The sequence below is a fragment of the Falco cherrug genome, chromosome Z, assembly GCF_023634085.1.
Source record: "Falco cherrug isolate bFalChe1 chromosome Z, bFalChe1.pri, whole genome shotgun sequence".
Taxonomy (NCBI): domain Eukaryota; kingdom Metazoa; phylum Chordata; class Aves; order Falconiformes; family Falconidae; genus Falco; species Falco cherrug.
The window spans coordinates 50,174,671-50,184,903 of NC_073720.1; the positions used below are offsets into that span (position 1 = coordinate 50,174,671).

At 41.7% G+C, this 10,233-nt stretch overlaps 1 protein-coding gene across 1 annotated transcript; it reads right to left on the reverse strand.

The window, feature by feature from the left end:
- Nucleotides 1–850: 850 nt before the first annotated feature.
- On the reverse strand, nt 851–9,529 carry MINAR2 (membrane integral NOTCH2 associated receptor 2). Its single transcript, XM_005435840.4, has 3 exons — nt 9,334–9,529; nt 1,853–2,098; nt 851–1,038 (listed from the first exon to the last, which is right to left on the reverse strand). The coding sequence occupies exons 1-3, from the start codon at nt 9,496–9,498 to the stop codon at nt 859–861; spliced, it is 591 nt and encodes a 196-aa protein (XP_005435897.3). The 5' UTR covers nt 9,499–9,529; the 3' UTR covers nt 851–858.
- Between the last annotated feature and the right edge of the window lie 704 nt (nt 9,530–10,233).

The following is a 10,233-nucleotide window of genomic DNA, read 5'->3' on the forward strand; positions in this document are numbered from 1 at the left end:
CTTCTGAATTATTCTGAGGTGTATGAACTGTCTGAGTGCTCTTAACATTTAATTTTGGGCCTTTCATTTACAGAGACCCTTCTTCACAGCATGGCTATATAACATCTATCTTTTTAAAGTGTATTCTAATTCTAATTTATACTCTACTACTCCACAAATTTTGCTCCAGTTTTTGATGTGTCAGATTAAGAAACTATTGGCACTCCAGTTTTGGGGATGACAGAGTTGCTACACTTCAACTAACATGACACAGGGATGAAGAAACCCTGTCTCAGGGAATTCTTTTGACAGTAGCTCAGCATCCATTTTTTGTTTTTCTTCTCTGGGAAAGCAGAAGAAAACATTTATGCATTCAGGCTAGCTTTTTACTAAATGCTGCATCATTGCAGCAATATGTTCCGTCACTAAGTAATGTGTAAATTTTTGGTTTAGGATTCTTTGGGATATCTTGGATGCCACTGTATCATACTTTTCTGTATACCAATAATAGCTATCATAAAAAGAAGAACAGGATGGTAGGTGTTTATTAGAAAAAATAGTCAGCAGGTTTTCTGTACATACTGTATGTACTATATCACACATCTGATCTAAACCACTAGTACAAAGAAGGCGGCACTAAGAAAAGTAGTGTATTTATAGTTTTCTTTTTTAATTGTACCCATAAGGATACATTCTGCTGTGCTCGGAGTATTTGTCTCTTTTCAGGATCAATTCCTTATGCTGCACAGGAACATTGTAAAATAGTGATGTCAAACAAATTGTATTTGTGGCAAAAAATTGGAATTCAAATAAAACAAGGGAGGGGAATAGTATCATAAAAATATTTATTGAAAAAATTCCCATCATCATTTGGCCGTACTAAGTAAGTAAAACGCTGAGAGTGACTATGGTAATTAGGATGCAAACAGCTAGTACCATGAGCAGGATGATTCGGCAACATTTGGAATGCTTTTTTTCTCTTTCTTTCTTTTTTAACAAGGTATCATACCCAGGAGTATAAATGTCCCCCATCCAGAACCGTAGTTCATTAGGATTTTCCTAAAAGAAAAATCAGAAAAATAACTCAGTTCCACTCTCTTGCACATAAAGTCATTAGAACATAGCCAGAAGTATTTTGGCTATCATCAGATAGTGATTAATGAATTTAAGGCATCACAACACAAACGCAAGAAACTTTCACTTGAACATAGGTTATGGTACTTGCCAGATACTGCAAATGTTCCACTGGGGAAAATTAAAACCACACTTTTCAGCCAGGAACCAAATGCAGGACACCAGCCATTGAAATTTGATTAAAAAACCCAGAAGAAACTATGTTGTCTTTTCAAGTAGAGTTGTCAATTTAGAAACACAGATCTTTTGGGGGGAAAAAAAAAAAGAAAAAAAAAGGAACTACAGAAAAAAAACTCACAAAAGTAACCCTAAAAGTTATTTGTGTCCACCCACAGGCAGGCAAGTTCCCACATAGTGTGGATGAGGCTGAGAAAATATATGTTTTTTGGTAATGGAATAATGTTTTGAACAGTTATTGAAGTGGGTATATAATATTTAAGTGCCTTGTTTATAGTTCTTCCTTATATAAACGGGGAACCTGAGCTGAGGGGTGTTGCAGTTTAAGACTCTCTGGTCACAGAGGTTGTGTTCTGCAGAACTGAAAATCCTGTGGTCTAATCAGATACGTAGACTTTTCCTGATCAGACCCATGTTAGTGTCATGTCTGTACAGAAAATACATCTCTATTTACCTCTGGAACCCCACCGAAAGAACTAAGTGGGCTGCACACTGGTTCATGCACACACACCACACAGATCAGCAATTATCTTTGCACAAATGCAGCGCAACAGCCTGTTACCTTTATGTGGCTGGCCAAGTCAGAGTGCAGCGAGTGTCTGTCATAGTCTTGCACGGTCCAGGAAGGGGTCTTTTTCTTTTCCTCCCAGTCATCATCTACCTGGATATCACTATACAAGGGGTTGCTTTTGATTGTGGATTTCAGGGTGACGGGTGTAATGTGTTTCCCAAGGGCTTTGTCTATAATTTCTTGACTGACCCCATTTGAGTCTAAGCCCGGCAGCTCACTGGCATTCCTCTTCTCGCTCTGTAAGGCACAAGTTAGATCAGAAGTTGGCTTTCATCTTCATTTACCTACAATGCAGGCCCTCTTCCAAAATTATCATTTGTAATATGATAGAATATTTTTTAAAATTACACACGAAGCAAATTTTCTCATTCTGGCAAACATCTACAGTGCATTAAAGGTACTGTTCACTCTGGGCAGATTTATTCCTTCTGGGGAAAGCACGTGGGTACAATCTGAACTTTGAACGCTTTTGCAAATGTGAGCTGTCATTATGCCTGCTGAAAGCAAGCCTGTGCTTTAGCAAAACAGTGCTGTGGAGCACTGTGTTAGAAGATGCAGTTCTGCTGAGAGCCACAGGTGTATGATGCAGAAGCAGAGGTACAAGGACAAAGCAGAATGAAGCACAGGGCTAATGCTGTGTAACTGCCTTGGCTGGAGCTGCACCTCTGCAGCAGGGTTGTGATTCACGGTTCTGTTCACTCTGTTGAGTGCTAGACCCAAGTCAGGATGTCAGAGACCCTTCATTCAGTTAAGGGAGAGTCCTTGATTTGGGTGCTACCAAAACTCAAAGGTAATTAAATATCTGAGCAGTCTCCCAGCAACAATAATCACTAAACAGGACCTTTTAGGACAAGAGAGTGGCAAGGGAGGAGAAAGAACAACCCTGGTGGGATTACATTTTGGACAGCTTGCAAACTGCTGCTTAACACAACGCTAAGAGCCTCTTCAGGTGCTGGTAAGATGGTAGTTACCATATTTTTTGATCTGTAATTCCATGGAGGAATGCAATCAGGCTCTCCAATTCACCATGTTCAATATTTTTGTTCACCACAGCTTTCTGCCCCTGAATTAATCCATCACTCATCTGAGGTTTTAGCAGTGCATCAGTTTCCCAAGAGATCTGCTTCTGACATAGCTCTTCCTTCCCGCTAACCCTCTCCCGTGTCTCAGGACTGCTTCTACAGGACCATCACAGTACAAATTTAGGTTTCCTCATCAGCAAATACTACTCACCTATTAACACCTTCGTCTTTAGGAACTTTATGTTGAGACAAGGGGAGCCTTGCCCTGACTAGGTGGCCCTGCAGCAGGTGTGCTGGGGAAGGGGCACACTCCCCAGAATATGGGAATACAGTGAGTGCACATCACAACAGATGAAGAAACTGGGACCTGAGAAACTTCTTCCATGAAAGGACATCTTTCCCAGGATATTTCTCTTATATTGAGATCTCCAGCTTTTAAGTTGCCATGGGCTGCATGGACTTCAGCAGCCAAAGGGCTCACTGCTGTTAGGGGTGTGTCCTGCTCCTCTTTCCACCCTTCTGGTGGGGGAACAGGGGATCCCCCCCTCCACCCACACACAGGGTCTGGGAGCTGCTCAGATCCCACATCAGCCAATGTAGGCCTCTAAGCTGATAGCAAACTGTTGACTACTTCTGCTTGAGTAATTTTTTGCCCCCTTTGTGGGCTGGTGAATCCACTTCCAGTGGAAGCCAGCTGCTACATGTCATCACCTACTTTATGCCTCAGTGCCTGTGCACACACATAGACATATGTGAGTTGGTCTGGGGCAGGCAGATGTAGAAGGGAGAAGAAGGACTGGCTTCCTTCAGAAAGGAAAGGTGGAGAAGAGAAAACAACAGTTTTGTTGAAGGAACCCTAGGAGAAAACATCATGCTGGTATTCTAAATCATGCACACATCATGCTGCCATCACTAAATGGTGCACAAGTGACTAAGTATGTTTCCCATCAATAATTACTATTAGTAGGTGGATGGATCCTCAGTGCCTTTTCAGTCCCTCTGTTAGTTCATAATTTCCATATGTCATTCCTTAGCTTTGACATGTCCCCTGACACTATTACACTTTGCATTGCAGTGACAGCTGGGACTGAAGCTTTCTGGGTTGTACTGGTGGGATTTCAGCTGAGCTGGTGTTTTTAACTGTCATTTCTTTCTGACTGCATTTTATTTTATTTTATTTAGTTTATTTTATTTTATTTCTTCCTTAAAATTTGTCATTAACCTTAATGACACTTCCCTCAAGCTTGCTAGATACTCGAACTTGGAGAACATTTTGTTGAAGAATATAAACTGTCTCACCAGGGGATGCTTGGTCTCCCTAGGCTAAAATGGTGTGAAAAGAACGCGACTTGACAGTAATTTCTAAAGCTGTTTTAAATAAAATGCTCCAAAACTTGGAATAGATGTCATGATGCAAATTTTTTTATAAAGTAAGTACTTTGTGGCAAAACATTTTTTCCCATTCCATCTGGAGTACCTTCCTTTTCATGGCCATGAGAACAGGAGAATGTCATAGCCTGGAGCAGAGGTAGAGAGGGAATAGGATGGGAGGGACAACAGGGTTTTACTGTTAGAACTGGACTGGAATTTGGTGTAGGAGATAGTTTGTAGAAGTTTTGGAGAACAGACATTGAAGTGCTAAGTTGATAAGGAGAAGGCATTCGAGTGCAGGCAAACGCTTGGTTGTGAAACTTCTGCAGTAGGTATGTCCTAGAAATTAGTTAGGGAAAAGGAAGGACAGAAGCCTGAAGCACACACACACATACAAAAAAGAACCAACGAACCCCCAAAAGTTTAGGCCCAAGAAATTATACAGAGAAATACGAAGAAGATTGCATGAAATATATGCATTTATAGAAGCAGAGAAAGAGGAGACTAGATAATAAAAAATATGCTTGCTAGTATTAATTCTAGCAAAACCTACTTATTTATTCTTCTCAGATTCGGAACATCTCCCAACAGTTTTCACAGATTTCTGTTTTGATTGCGATTCACGAAGAAAATATTCATGAAAGAAAGAGGAAAGTATTGTAAACTTAGATATCCATATGTGGTACGGAATTTATATGATACACACCAGAGGCAATTTATGTTACTATTCATTAAATGGAAGATGGAACAGCAAATACTCGAAAAAGCAATAGTTACAAAGAACTCTGAGAAACTGTAGATGAAATGTGTTGACAAAATACTTATTTAACAAGATGAAAAATGCTGAACTCTGCACACACATAACTGTGTTTGATGTACATATAGCTTATGAGCAAGAAAGCTGTTATGGTTTGTAACTTGTGTTTCACTGAGAACAGTTTGTATCTCTTTGACATACCCAGAGAACTGGCATGTAAAAAAAGAGGATTCTGTAAAAAGCCTGAAGATCTACAAAAAGTCAATGTTAGTTCCATCCCTGGTCAAAATGTGCTTACTCCACACAAGGTTTTTCTTGCACAAATTATGCATATAGGTACATTACAAAATATAAAAAAATATAAATTTATCTATATTGCTAGGAAGCAATTTAATCTCATTTTAATTGTGAATTCATTATTTTGTTCCTGCTGTTGTCATTGTTGTTAGCACTGAAACAACCTAAGAGTATAACAATTCTTCCCTCAGTCTGTGATATGAGACATCAAGCTAATCACCCACCAAAACCATGAAATCAACAGTTAAGGCTAGGTCTTGGTCTCAAGCCCATCTGTCTGCTAGAAGAGACCAAAGAGACACCTAAAAAATTAGGGAAATTTACTTCCTGGAAGTCATTTTTTTCTTTATTTCCCCCAAAGACAGTTCCTCTTGTCCCATGGCTAGCCATGGTCTCCAGCTGCCTCTGGGGGAGATACTCAATGAAAGTGACAAATGCTCTCAATGAGCAGCTATGCCTGGAAGTTTTAACCAAGGGAGTCTTTAAGGAGCTTAGGGCCACCAGATACTGCAGGATTTGTTTTGTAACAACTTCCTCAATCCTAATGAAAGTGGGTATCAGTGTGATTATTATATTTGCATGTAATTTATTTAAGACTATGATTCTCCATTGTGCAAAAACTTTGTAATGCACCCTGTAGGACTCTCTCAGCACTTGGAAGGCCATTTTTCCTGATGCAGAGACATGTTTCTAAGACAGACAAAAGGTCTGATACATCAAAAGCTGATAGGTGGTCACACAAAAATCCCTGTGATAGTTTTAACTGTATAATTATTGCTAGGCATTTGGTCAACAAAAACCTCCTCATTTATCAGGATAAATAATTATTAGCTCTTTAGAATTTCTTGAAGAAATGTGATTTCGTAAGTGATGCTGCAGAAAAGCAATCAGGAAGGCTAGGAATAACCAAGGGTAAGTAAGCAGATCTGAAAGACAGTAGGATGAACTGCTCACATCAAGGGTTTCTGAGAATGAGTTTTCATACCAAAGGAACTAAAGGGGGTCAGAATTGTTTGCCAGACACAAAGCAACCTGGGAAGCCACCTGACATGGGTAAGAGGGAGATCAGTAGATGGTTATAAATGCTTAAGCCAAAGTGGCAGGAACATTCAGAGAAAAGCAGGCATTTATACTATTTTAATTGTGCAGCACTGAGAGGACTTCTGTCCTCACAATGAATTTAAAGAAAGCTGTTTTATCTGTCTTTGGTAATGGAGTTCTGCTGGGTTGTGAGCACATTATGTAAAAACTCTGTATGGTGTCAGACCAAAGCTCCTGCCAGCCTTGCAGCTGGCTCTGATTGTGGCCAGTTGCAGATGTCTCAGGAAGAATAACTGCAAGTATGTAATGCATGTATGAGCCAGGGCACAAACAAGTGACTGTAAACCAGCACCTGACTTATAGGTAAAGAGAATTTCCTGTCGTAGTACACTGAGAAACAAAGGCAGGACACAGGTATTAGCTCCTATGAGAGAGCGGGAGCGAATGCAGTTAGCAGGATAACCATAATACCTGCAGGCCAAAATTTTGTGGAAATTTTCAGGGCAATCAGAAAGCAGTCAGTAGCTAGCCATTTGCAAGAGAAACAGTCTGTGCTTTTTACACTGCTTTTCACAAGGAAGGGCCAAGATTACGGGACTGCTTTATGGTTTGTTTTATTCAGAGTAGATGAAAATATACAGCGAGCAGGGAAGCTGTTCAGTTTACCTGACACAGAAGGGGAAAGTAAGGAGAGAAAGCAGCAGCTTTTTGGTCAGCAACAGGAATTATCACTATGTCAAGCTGCTTCTTACAATGGAAATAAATTTAAAAACTTATAGGTGGAGAAAACACAAAAATGCTTAAGTGCAATTGAATTGAAGTGATTTCATAATGAAGGTCTGGAAAAGACCACAAACACACCACTGAGAAGTCACTTTACATGGGGAGCCCTGAGTAGCAGTGAATTTCTGAAGAGGGAATTTAGGCTACTCTTAAGGTTTAATGACTTTGGGAGTCTGTAGGTCATGCACATATGTTTTGAAATGAATTCTCCTCCCTCCCCCACCCCATTTCCGTTTCTGAATTAACTAACCCTTAACCCCATTAGCTCTCTCATCTTAAAGCAAAATATGTTATTCCTGTGCCATTAGTTCTCCACTGTGCCATCATGTTTATTCTAATGTCTGGAACTCATCAGTTCTTTTCCCTTTATTTGATTGTCAGCAAAAGGGAAAAAAGGAGGTGAGTTCATAAGGGAGCAAGAATAAGGCACAATGAATTTTTTCTGGACAGCTTGAATTCACTAATGACTACAGTTGAAAGTATAGGTTGTGCCCTAGGTTTAACATTTATAAAATGTACCGTGTTGCAAACTGCATTTCTGGAGACATGGTGAGCAGGCATTTCCTTTGAAATGGCCATCCCGGGGCTGGGAACAAAGTTCCAGGAAAACCCTCTTGCTGGTGGTGAAGGGCAAGAGCACAGGGCTTCCCACACATTTTTAATCCTTCTGCAGCTCTGCAGCCCTGGCTTGGTGACAGTGCGTCCTGTTTAACAACAATGGGGAAAAGAATCCCTGCTGTGGAGAAGGCTCTGTGTGTGGTTGCCTCCCTCCTGCACAAAAGAGGGGCTTAGGTGGAGTGGAGAGTGGGGCCAGCATTGCACCATACCCCATTGTTTGGGATCCCGCAGGCTCCTTCCCTTGGTTAGGGCTCTTTGCGTGGGAGACGACAGGCGATGTCCCCTCCCAGCTGTCCTTGGGGAATCGCCAGCAAAGATTATACAATATGAGCAGAAGCGGCTGGAGGCACTGGTGCAGGCAGAGGGAAGGGTGTCTGGGATGGGGAAGAGGGTAGTAAAGGTACGGGGGGGTCATGGAAGTGGGTGTTAGGAGGGGGAGGACTTTTGCATGTGGGTGAGGGCTGGAACAGACCCTGGGAGGGGGTGAAGGGGTTTGGGGAGCTGATGGGGATAAACGTCTGAAAGGGGAGAAATGCAACTGGAAGTAGCTGCGGGAGATGGTAAGGATCTTTCTCTTCCCCTCCCCTCCTCCAGGCTGATGTTTTTTCAGCTCCCACTCTCATTCCCCTGGGGAATTGGATACCCACCCTAAGGATGCTCAGACACTTTTCCACTCCCCCACCCCTCTGCCACCCCCCCGCCCCCCTGCCACGCTTATGTGCGCCTCTGTCCCTTGACAAGAAGCAGACCTTGGAGCTTTTGCTGAAGCTCGGGGTGGGGAGAGGCGAAGGGCTCCCCAGGCAGCGGGAGAGGAGTGCTGTGGAGCAGCAAGTGGGGCCCAGAGGGGCGTGAGCTGATGCAGCTGTAACGCTGCTGATCCAGACATGAACTTCTCCTCCGCCAGATCCAGGGCCTTTACTAGGCAGCACACATTCACATTTTTACCAAGAAACTGCTGCTACTTCTATATAATAACCTGGATTAATGCAGTCAATGTGTTTCATACTTTCAACAGCTGTCTGTCAGGATAACAGGAAGGTCAAAGTAGAATGAGAAAACACAGCAAAATAAAGAGGAAGCCACAGCACAGACAGAGATATGTAGACATATATAAGCTTGTGAGATACTAGTGAGAATCTCCAGTGCTCTCTCTAATGTGCCTTTTCATCGAGTTTCAGGGGTATGACCTGGCTTTCAGATTTAAGTCTGAGTTTTTGTCTTACTTCTTCATGGGGCATGTTTCATTCACCCCCTTAGTACAATAAGTTGTAATTATTGTACTAAGGGGGTGAATTAATATCAGTAGGCTTTCTGGGAAATGCTGTGAAAATGTTACGATGAGCATTAGAAAGCCTAACGTACCAAAACAAGTCAGCAGACAGCCCCAAAGAGAGTAGTTCTTCCCTTGCAGCCTGATTCTCCCTGAAGCCAATGGGAAAACTTACGGGAATATCAGTGATGCAGAGTCAGAGATGCAGGAAGCTGACTCCATAGCTGAAGCCTCAACCGCATGTTATTTTCCTCCTGATCCCCAAAATGAGGTGGAAAAATCAGGAAAAATGTCAGCCTCTTTTAGACCTTACCTGTAAATAGACCCTGTTGTGCCACCGCTGCACTCCAGGTAAAGCTGCTTCTGGGAATTTTGCCAGCGTGGCTTCCAGAAAGGCAGATTTTTTTACTAAAGATTTCACCTCCAGTTGCAGGAATTTATCAGGATGGTTGTTGTTTGGCAAAACAGAGAAGTCCATGTTTCTGTCCTGTAAAGTAATAATGAAAACAGCCCCAGCTTCTCCTTCCTGGCTGTGCATGCTTCTTCTATTATTAATGACGTGAAGAAGGATACGACAGTTTCCTGAAACTGTATCTGACCCCTGTTTGGTGTCAGGCTCACTTATATCATCCACCAGTGATAAAAGATTGCTTAGAAGCAGCAGAGCAGACAGGACATGTTTCTGTAAGTGCCTAGCTTAAGTTTTCAAGTTCAAGGTCTATTTTGATAGATATATATGTGCTCATTAAAGCTAACAGAGTACCAGTGAGTAGATGCATGAGACACTTAAATGCATACCAGCACTTCCTCAAGTGACCTGCCAAAAATGCCAAGCTTACAATACTTCAAAGTAGGCTTTTTTTCCCCCAGAAAATTAGAAGCAGCTCCCAGTGCAAAGCAAGCCTTCCTTTTCTGTGGCTCCATTGTGCTGTGTGGGTCGGTACCATTCACCACAATGGTTATGACATGCACTTCTGTAGGTTCAGGGTTTTCTTTCACAGTAAGTTCTTCTTGACCCTGAGAAATATTAGATTGTTTCAAGTAATTGATAACAGAAGTTTTCAGGGAATTGATTCTTCTCCTGTTCAAGTGAATGGAAGAAAAACTTACTGACTTGAATGGCATAGTCCCCTCACTTTTGTTATTTTATTTTGAGATTTGATATTTTCTTCATAATTTTATAAGTCTGAAGTTCTTTTGACTTTCAGCTAAT